General features: G+C 35.9%; 1 protein-coding gene across 1 annotated transcript in view; it reads left to right on the top strand.

The window, feature by feature from the left end:
* The window catches only part of LOC107743040 (phosphoribosyl pyrophosphate synthase-associated protein 1-like), an 18,437-nt gene extending 4,603 nt beyond the window's left edge, over window positions 1-13,834 (top strand). The window contains exons 3-11 of the mRNA XM_016556149.1: window positions 638-704; window positions 1,209-1,381; window positions 1,714-1,829; window positions 1,922-1,977; window positions 3,593-3,738; window positions 5,668-5,706; window positions 9,882-9,952; window positions 10,043-10,189; window positions 13,796-13,834. Coding sequence (XP_016411635.1) covers window positions 638-704; window positions 1,209-1,381; window positions 1,714-1,829; window positions 1,922-1,977; window positions 3,593-3,738; window positions 5,668-5,706; window positions 9,882-9,952; window positions 10,043-10,189; window positions 13,796-13,834 — 854 coding nt within the window. The remainder of the gene's footprint in view (window positions 1-637; window positions 705-1,208; window positions 1,382-1,713; window positions 1,830-1,921; window positions 1,978-3,592; window positions 3,739-5,667; window positions 5,707-9,881; window positions 9,953-10,042; window positions 10,190-13,795) is intronic.
* The last annotated feature ends 3,681 nt before the right edge of the window (window positions 13,835-17,515 follow it).

Raw genomic sequence — 17,515 nt, 5'->3', positions numbered from 1 at the left:
ATAATGCGCAATACAAGCACTATTTAACCGGAGCGAATGAGACGTGTGTGAGAGAGAAGCGGTCGTCGGAGAGAAGAGAGCGAGAATGCACGGCTGACGTTATTGCCTGTGCCACTGGTAACAAAACGGATCGGCTCGAAATCGGAAAGAAGTGAGACTGATTGGCCGATCACCGATCCGGGCCGATCAGGAGGAAAATCGGCCGATTCCGATCCCTGGCCGATTGATCGGTGCATCTCTAGTGTGCATGAGACCTAATATTTATAAAAAATAATAATATGTACAGTATGTGATCAAGGAACATACATTTTAGTAAATCTGAAGATATTGCAATAATGGTAATGTGCAATTAATTACAGTAATTGACGTATGTGATTAAATGGTCTTAACAATGGTTAATAGTGGAATGAAATGATAAAAAATATTAAGTAGAAGAAGAAAAATAAGGATCTTAATAATAAAGGAATAATGGTCTTAAAATAGGCTTAATTTCTTTATTCAAAATATAGTTTCTTATTTTTATTTTGAGGTAAAAGTTTTCATTTTCTTCATGAGGTTCATTCACCCAAACAGGTTAGTGTCAACTAAATAATCCATTTACCATTGTTATTTTGATGTTGTTGCTTTTATCTGACAGAAACGAGAGTTGAGATCAAAGAGTCTGTGAGAGGCCAAACGATCTTCATCATCCAAACCATTCCCAGGTAAGAGTGCCAGTGTATTGAATCCAATTCAGAATAGGAAATCAGCATGCTTATTAAATTCTAGTAAGCTCAGACCGTTTAAACTTATTTGCGCCTGTGAATTTTTGCATAACACTATAGCTTAATTGCTGTGTGATCTTAATCCTTATCTTGCTTGAGCTGTCATCTATGTATCTATATATAGAGCTGTTTAGAGCTAGGCCATACATCATGTATTAACCATATACTTGCTATGATTTTTCAAATTTTTCATGAGCATCATTGTACATTAATTTAGATTTTTAATGTGCACTTTATTTGCCAATTCTGACATCATTTGCCCTCCCTTATGCCATTTTGACTTTCTTTTTTTTCGTGGAACACAGAAGGCACAAAGTGAAGTCTACAGGGCATCTTACCTTCTTTTTTTTTTGTGTTAAATTGCGTGTCTCAGATTGCTGTTCTCACCAGGCCTTGAAGCTCTTTAGAACAATTAGCTGAAGTCCATTTGTCTGTGTCCGTCAGAGATGTTAACACTGCTATTATGGAGCTGCTGATCATGGCCTATGCACTGAAGACCTCCTGTGCCAAGAACATCATCGGCGTGATCCCGTACTTCCCCTACAGTAAACAGTGTAAGATGAGGAAGAGAGGATCTATAGTGTGCAAACTGCTCGCTTCCATGTTGGCTAAAGCAGGTAATGGTTTATGATTGCTGTCATGTTCCTACTTCTGTTTTAGCAGTAACAGTCAAAAATGTGGACACCACAATCAGTCTTTATTTTTATGGTTGACTGCTTTTTCTGAACTCTCTGCTCCAAATTAAAAATGACCATTTTAGTTGATTGAAAAGAAATTCATACACAATTTATATTTGTCTACATTGACTAATTCATAGCATTTTAGCATTCAAAAAATAGATCAACGATGTCCAATGTGTCTAAAGGTTTTACTGATATGGTTACGTGTTACACCATTATGATCCAGAGTGTTTTTTCAGCAGCTTTTAATAATTTGCAATGTAAACTAGGTCTGACTCATATAATCACCATGGATCTGCACCAGAAAGAGATCCAGGGCTTCTTTACTTTCCCTGTGGACAACCTGCGGGCTTCTCCATTCCTGGTGCAGTACATTCAGGAGGAGGTAGGCAGCATTTACAGCCATTTAAAATATATATATATATATATGTGAAAAATAATGTAATTTTTGGTTCTTCCCATTTCTATTTTGAATAGATTCCTGATTATAGAAACGCTATCATTGTAGCCAAGTCCCCATCTGCTGCAAAAAGGTAACGGCTCCTGGATCTGTGTTGTATTTGTCATAGATAAAACCGTGCTTAGATGGAATTGGCAGACTTTTTTTTATTTTTAATTAAAAATTTTCTGATTTTAAGGGAAAATCTGAATATGGATTTAAACAGAGATGAAAGCACAACATTTTAACTGAAAGCATTATAAAATTAGCCAAAAATAATAATAATAAAAAAAAAAATTCATAGGGTCACAAAAGAAGATATTTTGAACACAAAAGATGGTTGAAAATATTTTGGTAACCAAACAGTTGACTGTAGCCATAAAAAACCCCCACTGGAAATCAGTGGCTACCAGCAATTGTTAGGTTCCTTAAAATATTTTCTTTTGTGTTCATCAGAAGAAAGAAATTCCACATGTGAATGAGTAAATAATAACAACATTTTCATTTTTGGGGTGAAATATCCCTTTAACTGTGTACTTATAAAAATCATAATTTTATTCCCGGCACAATTTGTATGGAATTGTATGTGCTTTTTCAGTTTTAAAGCTTGACGGACACAATCATATTATGGAAAAGATGAGAAAAGGTCATTGCACACTGAGTACGGTTTAATGTGCGAAAAATTCGGACGAGAATTTCAGACTCTGTGTGCAATGACCTTAAAGGGATAGTTCATCCAAAAATGAAAATTACCCCTTGATTTACTCCCCCTCAAGCCATCCTAGGTGCATATGACATTCTTCTTTCAGACGAATACAATCGGAGTTATATTAAATAATGTCCAGGCTAATCCATGCTTTATAATGGGAGTGGATGGTAGCCCAACATTTGAAGTCCAAAAAATTGCCCTCGTCCATTATAAAAGAAGTCCACATGGCTCCGGGGGGTTAATAAAGGCCTTCTGAAGCGACTCGATGCGTTTGTGTAAGAAATATATCCATATTTACAACTTTATAAACCTTAATCTCTAGCTTCCGCTAACTGTCGTACGCGCATTCACGAGAGAGAGGCGTCCAGAGGATGACGTAGGATGTAGCGTAAACTCCAGCGAGAATATGCTAGTCTCGCGAGAAACAAGTTTTGTTTACAGCAAAGGAAAAACAGTGTCCTCTTGGCTTATATCGAAATCCTCTGACATTTTTCTTTACAAATCCTCGTTTTGTACTACTAATTTGTGACCGGTGTTTTGTTTCGCTCTCTCCTCTGCGCTTCCACGTTCGTCACTGTGTTTGCCTACGTCTTACGTCATCCGCTGGACACCTCTCTCTCGTGAATGTGCGTACGACAGTTAGCGGAAGCTAGAGATTAAGATTTATTAAGTTGTAAATATGGATATTTTTCTTACACAAACGCATCGCGTCGCTTCAGAATGGATGGGTGCAATTTTTTGGACTTCAAATTTTGGACTACCATCCACTCCCATTATAAAGCATGGATTAGCCTGGACCTTATTTAATATAACTCTGATTGTATTCGTCTGAAAGAAGAATGTCATATACACCTAGGATGGCTTGAGGGTGAGTAAAGCATGGAGTAATTTTCATTTTTGGGTGAACTAACCCTTTAAGTCTAAAGGAATGCTAAAGAAAAACCCTCCAAAAGTCAAGAGGGTCATAAGGAACATCTCTGTATGTCTCCCCTCTCTTCAGGGCTCAGTCGTTTGCAGAGCGTCTGCGTCTTGGTCTGGCCGTCATGCACGGAGAAGCACAGTGTTCGGAGTCCGACATGGCAGATGGGCGGCATTCTCCTCCATGTGTCCGCAACACCATTGGGCACCCCGGCTTGGAGTTGCCATGTAAGAGTCACCACACTCTGAATCCCAGCAGCTCCAACCCAGTGACTAAGCTTTAATGTTATTAAGAGGTTAAACCAGGTTACAAACACAAACTAGATCAGAAAGGCATTTTGTGATAGTATTTCACCCATTAAAATCAAAAGAAAGTAACAGTAGGTAATGTTATTTTTTTACAAAGAAATTCAGTTTAATATTTATTTGAAGAATTTCATTCTCATCACTGTAATTAAAAATGCATAAATATTGAACAATAACAAAAGTACAAAAGCGAATGAACGAAAATGTGCTGTCATGAAAATAATACCACATTGCAAAAAATAAAATTATGTTTTTCCAAAGTAAATTTACAAAAATATTTACTTTTCCTTTTGATTTTGGGGTGAAAAAACCCCCCATAAAAACATGTTTTTGTAAGATTTAGCTGAGTTCATACAATGAGCCTGTTAATTAAGGGTTCGATCGCAGCATTCAGCTTGCGAAATAGCTGATTCTGGAGATTAAGGAGTTCAAGATAGGTCAAGTTTTTTTTTTTTTTTTTAACCTTCCCCCATTCATTAATCACTGTCTCCTAGATGTTTACAAAGACTTTGTCTCAAAACCTACTAAAACGAACCACCTAGACAGCACTGAGTCTCCTCTGTTCTGTTCCAAACCTATTGAACAATCCAACTAAAAAAATACAACAAATACTCAAAAGTGACAGGAATGATCAATCATGAAAGCACATTAATTGCAAAATACCGGATCAGAAGACATATCAAAATGAAGTCTTAGTTTTAATTTTGTGGCATTTTGGCTCTATCTAGTGGTCCAAATGTTTAGAGCGCAGCAACTTGCTTGGTGACTTTCATTTAAGATAAACAGTGCTCGACACTGTATGGTCTTAAGATTTAAAAAAAAAAATTCTTTAAAAATAGATCTGTTTGAAGCATGTGTATATATAGACCAACAATTAAAGGGGTCATAGGATGCTACATGCACTTTTACAAGTAGTTTGAACTGAAATGTGTGTTGGCAGTGTGTGTACACAACCACCCTATAATGATAAAAATCCACCCAGTGTTTTTTTTTTTTATTTGGTTAAATGTTTTCCCCTTTCTCCCGCCGGAGCAGATGTAGACAAGAATGACTCCTAAGCGATTGAGGTGTTCTGTTGTTGGATGTAATAATGAACAGCAGTCGTCATTTACTCCCAACTTCTGAGCTGCTGAACTCGCAGTGGATTACATTGTTTCTGAAGGGAATGCACCCCCGACCTACATAAATGCGTTTATGTTCGCGCGAATCATTCATGATGAGAATCATATCAACTTGTGGAAAATGGGCATCCTATGACCCCTTTAAAGAACTGCACAAAACATGTTATTTCCTGTTACAAGAATTAGATTCCATGACGAACAGTTTAGTTCTGGTGTGTTTTGATAGACACCAACCAATTAGTGAAATAGATGAATCAATCATCTAGGTTTTGAGACAGTTATTCTTTTCACTATTCCATGTGTTAATTGTTCTAGATTTTAAGCTTCTCACGTATGTTTTACCTTGAGCACACAGTTACCTCAGTACAGAAGGGAATTAAGATCATAAAATGCTAAATATCACATTGTGTTTAATGTAAGAGCAGGTCCTGTGTGATAAGTGTCTTGGCCTTTGTCTACTCACACATTGCCTGAGAGGAGTTCACTCCAAGTAGCTCGATGTACATTTATGGTTTTTGTATGGACTTTGACAATCCTGAAAAGACCCTCAATTTGCTCAAATTTCAAAGCATTAAATTCAACGGAGCTGAGAAAAGTTCATTTGAAAGGTTGTAAAATACATTTTTGTCAGGGTTTGATAAGGATTGTTGAAGTCCTGGTTTCATGTCTGTATGTTCTATCATTTGTGTGTGGATTTTTGTTTAACGTGATGTTTATTTATTGGTAATAGGCAAACAGCAAGCTCCGTTCCCAGGCATAGAGCTCCCAAGTATGACGGTTAACTCTATTTGCTACCGATCACAGCAGTGAACACGCTGAAATGGTTCCTATTGCATGCGTGCAGTGGCAGAGGTCTCTCAGTGTCTGTGATCCAGCACTCTGAAGCACTTTAGTTACCATGAGTAAACTCAGAGATATGTATTCTATAATTATTTCTCAGTTATAACAAGAGCAGTTCAAATTATTATATTATTTTAATAATATAATTATAAACTATTATAAAGAGTAGGGGTGGTCGGTATGTCCAAAATATCACAATACAGGCATTTTTTTTATATTATGCTACCAGTCACATTTCTATATAATATTTTCAATGTAAAGTTTGTATTTTTATAACAATGTCCTAATGACAATTTTTGCGCAATCCCCTAATTTACGGTTTTACAAATTAAAGATGCTTCATCTTACACATTAAAAAAACATAGTGACATTAAAATTTGATGACTAGAAGCCATTGTAAAATAGCCGATAAAAGCACACATAATGGCATAAATGTATCTACCGATATACCGGCCAGCCTAATAATTTTTTCCAAATAATGGTAAAAAATGTATGTCTAAGCTTCAGAGTGCTTCAGTCGAACAGAACTAAGAAGCCTCAAATGAAGTGCTTATTTTCAAATTCCATGTAATTACCATCGTTCAGAAATGGAACCATTGAATGTCTGTCTGAGAGAAATGCCTTTATTTGTGATCCAGGCTCATCTTGCCAATCAACACTCCATGCCTGCTTATGAAAAATCCCTAGACTAGAGGTTTTAAATGGTAGTCTTTTAGCTGCTTGGAACCAAGGCCCCTGCATCGTCTTGGAAACACATGACCTTAATTAAATAAATAGAGGAAGGCGTTCACTGAAAGTTCATAGAGGTTTAGATACAGGGTTAATTAAAAAAAAGCGTATGCTTTTTGTTCACAGAAGCTTGTGGAAGTACACAGAAAAAACAGTGTTTAGAAAACTTTAAAATATTTTTTGTCAAATACTACCGTTGGCTATCAGCACTTGTTGGGGTCGTTCACATAGGACGTCATCTTGCATTCCATCATTTAAAAAAAAAAAAAACTTGTATACAGCCATTTATATATTCATTGTCTAGTGCCATGAGCACCACATTTTGTAGTGACGCACCAAAATTATTATTTATAAATAATAAATATTTATTATTATTATTCATAATATATATTTGTTTAATATTTATTACTAATAGTTATTCAATATTTATTTATTATTTAATAAATTATTTATATTGTTATTTGTAATTTTTTATTATTATTATTATTATTATTATTATTATTATTATTATTATTATTATTGTTGTTGTTTTTTTAATTAATTTTTTACTAAAACATTGAATTTTTCATTTAGTTGAAAACCAAAACCAAAAATAAAGTTTTGGTAATTAAATATGGATACATTTTGGTAATTCAATTTTAGTAATTCATTTTTAAATGTATTTATTTATTTTTAATCTGTTCAGGGTGTAGTAGTATCAGATTAAAATTAAATCCGTTGTAGTGAAGTTCCTCGGAAACTTGATATTTTTAGCCAAACAAATGTTAAATATTGCAACTCTACCCTCATTTTTGATAATCTCTACTGACGTTTACTTGTCCACGTTGTGTGCACTACACTAGGCGCGTTTCCATTACCCTTCAAATTGCGCAAATTGAAAATGCGCCTAATGGAAACGCGTCAATTTCGCAAAAACGCCCATATATCGCAAACAAGTTTTTACACTCGCATGAGGTGGTTTTTCAGGCAATGCGAAAAAGGAATAATTCGCAAAACTGCAATGGAAACGGCTTTTTCACATTTACAGGTCACATGGCGTATGTAAAAAGTCATATGATCATTCTTCAATGTACTATAACCTCCAAGAAACACTTCATAAGTGGCCGCGCTCCAGTATAAGGGGCTTTCCCTACCATTAATGCTTAGATGCAGTGTGGCTCTGATACAGCATCTGAAGCTGATTGCGGCCACTCAATGCTTGTGTTTATGTTTTTATACAGTCTATGGTTTATTCCAGCCGTGCCACACACGTTTCTGAAGCGGCTCACTTTGCTGCTTCTGTAAAGATACACGCATAAGCCTCCTTTAAATAAATATAGCCAAAATCCCACCAAAATCCGTTGCCATGACTTATCGCGAGAGGCAAAAGGTTCCGTTTAAGTCTCATAACATTGGTTAATGGAAACGCCGTCATACGCCAAAGTTTTGCGCAAATCTGTAATGGAAACGCGCCTACTGAGAGTCAATGTGTCATCAGAAAAGTGTTTATAAAATGTCACACTTTTGGTCAATGGTTTCTGCCTTTTCGAGTTATTTTGGCTGAAACAGAATTGCTATTTGTTTGCTGCAGTATCCAGCATTATCAGACAGCAGATCACTGTCTGTATTGGTAGTCGCTGCATTTATGCCACTTCTCATTTGCATAAAGATAATCTCTACCATGTGACTAATCACTGCAGGAGAATTACGTCATCGGTATCATGCTGATTGGCTGATGACATTTTCACTTGTCAAACATTTACTATAATATAATGAAATATTTGTTATATAAATATTGCTTACCAAAATGTAGTATATATTTGGAGAAAGATTAGGGCTGGGTTATAAGGCAAAAAATCAAATCTCATTTTGTCCATCAGACCAATACAAGATAACTATTTAAATGTGTATATATATATATTTATTACAGCTACTTTTACAATTAAAAAATGCAACTAAAACATGGTTCAAGTAGCACTGTCTTTATTAAAACTTACAAAATTATCTGGTTAAAGAAAGCTCTATTCCAAGTGCAGCACACATGAAGTGGTCAACATGGTGTAAATGTAAAACAAATTCACTTCTTAGCTTTGCAGAAAAGATGCATGAAATATGCAAATATTGCACAAACAGGTCTTAAACACACCCTGTATATTAAGAAATAATATAAAATAAGACCTATCCGTCATATTTATTAACCAAAATGTAGACATGCAGTTTTAGAGTACAACTCAAAAAGTCAAGGCAATTCAAATTGCAAACGACTAAAAGTGTAACACCAGTAGTAGGCTACTATTAACAGTGAATTTTTTGTAAAAACAATGCGGTCGGATTATTATTATTATTTTTTTTAAACTGTTATCATTGGAGCATTTTCAACGTGCTTAATTGTAACTAATATTTTTGCCAATTTTTATTCAAAGCCATGATTCCTCAATGAGTGAATGAATCAATCAATAGTGGCGAAACATTGCATTCTCATTAATGTAATAAAAACCGTAAAAATCACCCAGCCCTAAGAAAAACGCTGTTTTGAACGCGTGGTTGCTGATGACTCCATTTGCACCCATCTACTGTAGCGCTTTTTATGTCAAGAACCCGTCCTCTGTGAACAATGCCTTTCAAAGATGCTGTTTTACAGAACAACGGCTCCTTAAATCAGTGGTCTATTGAATATGATTAGGAGAGATGGTCTGTAAGCCTCGTTAATCTGTAATACTGAAGGTATAAATATAGAAAAGCATTGTGGGTCCCACTCTTGATGAAAGGCATGTGTTGAAGGCATGCATAACTCCTTTAACCCCCTTGTATTCTTAAATCGACCCACCAGTCTTCCTCTCTCTCTCTCTCGTGATTACTTGGATCCGGAGTGTGTGTGTTTTGGCTGTGTTCCTGTGCCCTTCCTCTGGATGAATGACATTAGCCCTTCTTGACCACTCCTGAATTACAGCGATGTCCTGGAGTCGGTCATGTTGACTCGAGGACAGATTGATTGATGTGTAGTTTCCTGCACTGACTCGTAGTGTAAAACCTCTAGATGTTCGCCTCTATGATTGGGTATATTGGGGAGCAAGAGATGATCATTTTGATTTCTGCATGGCATGAGTTTTTCATTCCTATTTGGATTGAATTGTAGGTGGGGTAAAATGGGAAGCGTTCTCCAACAAATAAGCTAGCGTTATGTGTAATTGGGTCCATGCAGGACTTTTCAAATGATTAAATAATACTTGTGTATATGGGTTGGTTGGGCCATTTCCTAAATTTCTAGGCCATTGCATAAACTTGAACCCATCTTACCCAATCTACTCTAATGATGGAATGTGATTGATTGGCCTCTTGGTCTGCAAACAATTTCCTGAAATGATTTGAAAAACTAGTTGATGTTTGTCTTTATAGTAATGATGGCCAAGGAGAAACCGCCCATCACTGTTGTCGGAGATGTTGGAGGCCGCATCGCCATCATTGTCGTAAGAAATGCGTGTTTTTGGACTAGGTATCAGTGTGACGGGAATTTTTGATTGGCGGGATGAGCAGTGCATGTTGTTTCTGTCCTGTAGGATGACATCATTGATGATGTGGAGGACTTTGTGGCAACAGCTGAGATTCTGAAAGAGAGAGGAGCTTATAAGATCTACATCATGGCCACCCACGGCCTCTTGTCTGCAGACGCCCCGCGCCTCATCGAGGAGTCCGCCATAGACGAAGTGAGTCTTTCAGCTTGTTTATAATGCACGTCCATTGAGAAGTGAATGGCTCATTCTAATTCTCCAAAAAAAGATATATCAAATCTTAATTTTTGATTAGTAATATGCACTGCTAAGGACTTCATTTGGACAACTTTTCTCAATATTTTGATTTTTTTTGCACCCTCAGATTCCAGATTTTCAAATAGCTGTATCTCGGCCAAATATTGTCCTATCCTAACAAACCATACATCAATGGAAAGCTTATTTATCAGCTTTCAGATTATGTATAAATCTCAATTTTGAGAAATTGACACTTAAGACTTGTTTTGTGGTCCAGGGTCACATATTAGTAAATGTTGAAATTAACATGAGCTATGATTAACTCTTTCCCCGCCAGAATTTTTGAAAAAAGGTTGCCAGCCACCGCCAACATTTCACTAAAATTTCATGATCCACAGAATATTTTGCTGTATGAATATCTGTACATGCAATACATAAAAATAAAGAACAGAGCCTCTACTTTTAAACATTCTAGCTTCAAGCATTCTTTTTTTTTATTAACTCTTGAATGTAGGTAAGTGTCATAAAAAAAGCAACATTTGCAAAAAGCTAATAAAATTGTATTTTTACCAAGTACTACATCTGGATCATATTCAGTTTGATGATCGAAGCATAGATGCAGTAGATGGCTTCCATCAGCACCCCTAAAGCTTCACAGTCCTTTACCACTTCCTGGATCGACATTTCATGCTGTAATGTTGTTGATGATCACATTATTTTTTCACATGCATGTGCTTACATATAAGATCACTAGTAGGGATGGGCGATATCTTATCGTTTGCGATATACAGGTAAAAATTCTCCCCACGATAAGAATTAGTCTTCCCGCGATAATAACGATAAAGTCTAGTAGTTGACATATTTCTGTGTGCGACATTGCGGAAGGCGGCCGTGAAATTGAGGACTAGCCTATATCGCTTAAATGAGGAGCTCGAGCTCCTTTTACGATCTGTAACTGGTTTGGTTAGGGCTGTACAGTGCACAAAAAATCGGTCTGAATAAATGTACTACAGTAGCACGTGTGCGATACAGTTTTGCATGTGTATGAGCCTGTTTACAAAACTGTTGTCCAACAAAGATATAATTTATTGACATGCTTTTTCTCCAAATTAACTTAATAACATAGTCGAGTGTTTGAAATACTTCTTTTTGTGACCAGACGTGGTTTCATATTACAGAATGATAGTATTATATACAGTGATAAAGGCCATGTCGAACATTGCGTTATAAATATACTTTCCTTATAAAAATACCCAAGATTGAAGAACACAGATATGAAAATGTCTCTATCTCCATTGTGCGTTTTATTCAGCGATAACTGGAAACCTTCCTGGAGCGTCGTCAGTAGTATTACTTGTGCTATGGATATGTGGCGTTTCTGTGCAAGAGCGCCGTCCGGCTTCCAGTATGAATTAAACAGTCTTTACATTACGTGTGTACTTATTAATGCTCACAACACCCTATTTTGGGTAAAAATAGGAAAGATAATACTTTTCTCTAAAGAAACAGGATTCCCTGAATTATCGTCATTGGTATCGTTATCGCAATAAATACCAGAAATATCGTGATATATTTTGAAGTCCATATCGACCATCCCTAATCACTAGTTTCTGCTGCTTCCTCGCCTGTATATTTGATCGGGAGATTCTGGACTCAATCAGGAGATGCGTAATAGCGCCCCCAGTGTATAACAGTGAGAACGTGGAAACTTGGAAAATTCTGTTTGGTGGGGAAAGAGTTAATGTATTAGAAGTATTTTTTTTTTTATTGTTAGTTGAGTAATGCAGTTAACTATGGAACTTTATAGTGTTACCTTTCTACTGTTATGGAAAACTGATGATTTCACTGCTTACCAGTATTTCTGGTTTATTTTGGTTTCCTTGTACCATAGTTCCTTCAAAATGAAAGGGGTAGTTCCCCCAAAAGTGAAATCTTTTATATTTACTCTTTTCAGGTTCTAAACGTGTATGACTTTTTGTCTGTGGAAAAAGCGCAAAAAGCAAACCATCCTTTTTTTTGCTAATGTTATAAGAGTTTCCAGCATGTTCTTTCAAATATTCCTGTTTTTTTCCCATGCGAGAGTCAAAGTCATGCAGGATTGGAGTGTGAATACGGTAAATATTGAATAAAAATTTTCGCGTGAACTATTCTTAAACTCGTAATATCTATGGTGCACCATTTTAAGGAACCCAAATATGGTACGTTACAGAAAATTCTGGTTTCCGAGTGGTTTTGGTTGCTTGATTTGTGTAATAAATGTTTACTCCAAACGACAAACAGATGAGCTCTAAATGAACCAAGTACTGTGAATACGTCTCGTAAAATGCATCTGTACTCCTACATACCAAAACTACGGGAGCAAAAATGGCATGTTCCTCAGTTTCAGTGTGTTACATTTGTGTGCTAATGTTAAGATCTGTATTGCCTGGTGTAGAAGATAAGACTTTAGGTTTTATCTTAAATGAACCATATTAGCAATACTAGGCCAGTTATATACTGCAGATACATTTAGCATTAACTAAATGCAGTACACTGTGATCACTTGCCTTGTGTTAGCAGTGACATCCACCCAATCAGATAAAACCATTTAGCTTTCGCTTCCTGATTAAATCTTAGAGGAGGTTGGAGCAGGATTGTAAAACCGACTGGTAAGCTGATAACCACAATGCATGAGTTTTGTGTGTCAGGTAGATCGGGATCACTGGCGGATGGAGAAAACATGCACCAGCTCTGCCCCCGCACGTCCCTGTACTTCCTCTGTGTGCGTTTGTCTCTGCCGTTGAGCCGCCGCTCAGTGTTCATTTGAAGCACAGCTACACTTCTTTCTTTTAACATCATCTTCCACTTCTCTATGTTCCTCAATTGTACACCGACTAGCCGGTTCCCAGTGCCTCAATCTGTGAGAGCGAGCGAGTGGTTGCTATGGCAAACTTTTTCAGAGCTGTTCTAGCTATATTTTTGCAGTAGTGCAAATATGGGCCAACCTTACGGAGAACATACGGTTTTGCTACAGTGTATTGTATCTGCTGTTGCGTTGCAATCTTATTTTTGTAAATAAACACAAGTGATTTGCTTCATGCTGCTCAGGTGTATCTTTATTGAAAAAATACAAGGGGACGTTATGCTTTTGAAAGTCTCCATCAGGATGGGATGTCATCAGTGGTCTTCAGTTTTAGTTGGTAAAAGACCCTTTACTTGCTCTAAACTCCTCAGGTTTGTTCATATGACACTAAGGAGCTTAGACCAAGTCAAGGGACTCAAACAAAACTCACGAAAACGTATCCTGGACACAATAAATAATATATATATTTTTTTGCATAAAGAAAATTGCATTTTTTATGATAATTACAATATTTAGCATTGTGACATTATATTTTTGACAACTGTCATTACCATAATGCATCTGCACTTTTTAAAATTAGATTTTCTATTGTGAATGACGATGTCAATATTACAGTACAGTATATTTTTTTTATTCAGCATTAATACTACCATGATGTATACATAAAATAATTTTATTTCATTTAATTTGGATTAATTTGAAACATCTTAATGGTTTTACAGGCAGTGAAACGCCACCCAGACATGTTCAACCGAAAATGAAAATGTCTTCTACTTTCCCTTTCTTTTTTTCTGTGTGAAGCATACAATATATTTTTGAGGATTTTTCTTTTTGTTTCTGCAGTGGAATTCAATGGCCATCAACATTATTTGGCTACCAACATTGCACCAAAATCTCATTATGTTCTACGGGATAATTACAATATTTAGCATTGTGACATTATATTTTTGACAACTGTCATTACCATAATGCATCTGCACTTTTTAAAATTAGATTTTCTATTGTGAATGACGATGTCAATATTACAGTACAGTATATTTTTTTTATTCAGCATTAATACTACCATGATGTATACATAAAATAATTTTATTTCATTTAATTTGGATTAATTTGAAACATCTTAATGGTTTTACAGGCAGTGAAACGCCACCCAGACATGTTCAACCGAAAATGAAAATGTCTTTTACTTTCCCTTTCTTTTTTTCTGTGTGAAGCATACAATATATTTTTGAGGATTTTTCTTTTTGTTTCTGCAGTGGAATTCAATGGCCATCAACATTATTTGGCTACCAACATTGCACCAAAATCTCATTATGTTCTACGGAAAACAGAAAGTCATGACATGAGGGTGAGCAAATGATGACAGAATTAGACATTTTAAACGTATTATGTGAGATTCACCACACTGCGATCATTACAGAACTGTTAAAAATGATCAAATATGACTCCTTATATATCTAACCGTCAATATGAATAGATATATTCATATTTAATAGGTCAGATATATAGCTTTGTCAAGGATCTTAACATTGCAAAAGAACAATGAAAGTTGTGCAAACATGTAGTAAAGATAAAAACCCATACCTCCAGTTGTTCTCCAGCTGTAGCAGAGCTAAACCTCCGTTATCTGTGAAACAAAGCTGTGTTGAGAGAGCAGCGCTTATCTGTGTGAGGATGGCTGTAGGTCAGAGCTGATGAACAGACAGCTGTGTTTAAACCAGACTCAAAGAGGAACTAGACATGCAGCATTTAGAGGTCACTTCCCGCTTTTGGCCTCAGGAAACAATACACCTTCTATCTACTGTTCGTATGAAAGGGGAAATATTCACGGTTTGTGTGTATAAATGGCTAACTGTATCTTAGTGCATAGACATTTAGTGAAACTTTATTACATAGAAAAGTTGTTCCAAACCTGCATGACTGACTTTCTGCTGTGGAGCTCAAAAAGAGATGTTAGGTACAATGTCTGATTTACTTGTTTCAGTGCAATCAAGATGCATGATTCATTTCGAAAAGATTAAAAAAATAAAGGGCTAAAAAATTACTTTGATCAAAATAAAAGTAGTTCATATGACTTGTGCTTTATATTACAAGTCTTCTGTGAAATAATACAGTAGCTTTCTGTGTGTCCGAAACCACAATTAAAATGTTTTTCACCATTACATTTTCGCTTACTGCATTGGCATATTTCACTTGTTTTAGGTACATAAAATTGTAGAAAGTTAAATTAAATTTAAGTTTAGAAAAAAAAAAAAAAAATACAAATTAAACTTCAATTCAAGAAAGTCGATAAAAACAAGCCTTAAAGGAATAGTTCTCCCAAAAATAAAAAGTTGCTAAAAAATTTCCATCCAAGATACAGATGAGTTTGTTTCTTCATTGGAACAGATTTTGAGAAATATAGCATTACATCACTTGCTCACCAGTGGATTCTCTGCAGTGAATGGGCGCCGTCAGAATGAGAGTCCAAACAGCTGATAAAAACATCACAATAATCCACAAGTAATCCACACCACTCCAGTCCATCAATTATAGCCTTGTGAAGCAGAGAGCTATGTGTTTGTAAAAAAAACAAATCCATCATTAAGGCATTTGAACTTAACATTTAAACAGTCGCTCCTGGCAAAAATGTAATAGTCCATCATAAAGCGTCAATATGTGAAAAAGTCCATCCACTGTTGTCCTCTCACATCAAAATAAACCAACCTATTTGTTTAGAACAGTTTTGGACGGATTTTGCTTATAAACGGTGCTTGATCTGTGAATATTTCTCTCCTGATTCAGACAAGATGACTTTATCTGTTCCGATAAAGAAACAAACTCATCTACATCCCTCTGGTTTGAAAATATATATTAGAATCCGAAAGGGCCAACAAAAGTTATTCTTCCTACAGCAGTTAAGGAAGTTCAACCTGCTCACACAGTTCTGCTCGACTGTTATTGAGTCTGTCCTGTGCGCTTCAATAACTGTCTGGTTTGGCTCAGCCACCAAATCAGACATCAGAAGACTACTACAGACAGACAGTCGGGATTGCTGAGGGAATATCCGTGCCTCCCTGCCCAAACTCCAAGATCTTTACACCTCCAGAGTGAGAAAAAGGGCTGAGCAATTACTTTAGACCCTATAGACACTCAGCCCACTTTCTCTTTCAGCTGTTGTCCTCCGGCTGGCGCTACACTGAGCACCAGAACAACCAGACGAACGTACAGCTTATCTCTCAGGCAGTATACAGTCTGAACAATTAAAACACTCTCGGTTTATATTTTATGGCCATTATTATAGAGAATACTTAATGTGGTAACCCAGATGTTTCTTTCAGTGCTGTTATGCAGCAGATATTTCATGGCAAAGTTGCATGATCCTGTGTTGAATTACTGAAATAAATGAACTTTTCCACGACATTCTAATTTATTGAGATGCACCTGTATATGCTGCACAGGCAACATGCATAAAATCGGTCCTACATTTTACAGTCAATAGGTCATTAACTGTGACTGTTTTAGGAACTAGTTGACATCCTGTTGTGTGTATAAGGAACAATGAGCCTTTGTTATACACGGCACACATTTCCCCGTTGCTTTGTCACTGTATTCCCTGCACATTATAGCAATGTGAAGTGAGAAGCTTCAAGTCAGCCGATGCACCACAAGATGGCAATATTTGACAATTCCTGTTGGATCCTCACTGCATACTTGCGATCATGCAATTTGAGCTGTGGCAGCCACTTGATTTTTGATTGCTCCTTGATTTTAGGACTGATAACATTTGATAATTGAGATCTGGACACAATTTGACGACACTGGACTGGATTTATTTCTCATGATCTTAAAAGCTTCTAATTAGCTATTTGGAAATGATTAGACAAATATAAAATATATGAATGCATTTATATAGGTAATATTTAAATATTATTTATTTTAAATAGATTAGTATACTTTCAAAAGGTACACATTTACCTGTAAAGGGTGCATGGTGCCTTAAAGGTGCACACCTAAAATTTACATATTTGTACTTTTTGAAGAGGTACCGCCCTCTTATAATTCCCATACTACAATATTTGTTATTTCATTGGTTTGAAGTCTTTTAAGTAGTGCTGTCAAACGATTAATCGCATCCAAAATAAACATTTTTGTTTTATATATATATATATATATATATATAGATAGATAGATAGATAAATTTAAATTTATTATAGATATACACAGTACACACATATATTATGTAAACAAAAACCTTTATTTTGGATGCGATTAATCATGATTATTTGTTTGACAGCACTACTTTTAAACTATTTGAAGCCATTACACATATATTAATTGTATCAAGATAATTGCTCACCTTTGAGGTGCCATTAGTTTCCTTTTTATTTTATTTTTCCTTTACATGTTACAGCAAATCAAAAATGTACAAAATCCTCCAAAGAAATTGAGTTAAAAAAAAA

The sequence above is a fragment of the Sinocyclocheilus rhinocerous genome, unplaced genomic scaffold (assembly GCF_001515625.1).
Source record: "Sinocyclocheilus rhinocerous isolate Xijiao unplaced genomic scaffold, SAMN03320098_v1.1 scaffold647, whole genome shotgun sequence".
In the NCBI taxonomy this organism is placed as follows: Eukaryota; Metazoa; Chordata; class Actinopteri; order Cypriniformes; family Cyprinidae; genus Sinocyclocheilus; species Sinocyclocheilus rhinocerous.
This window is presented reverse-complemented; position numbering and strand designations above follow the sequence as displayed.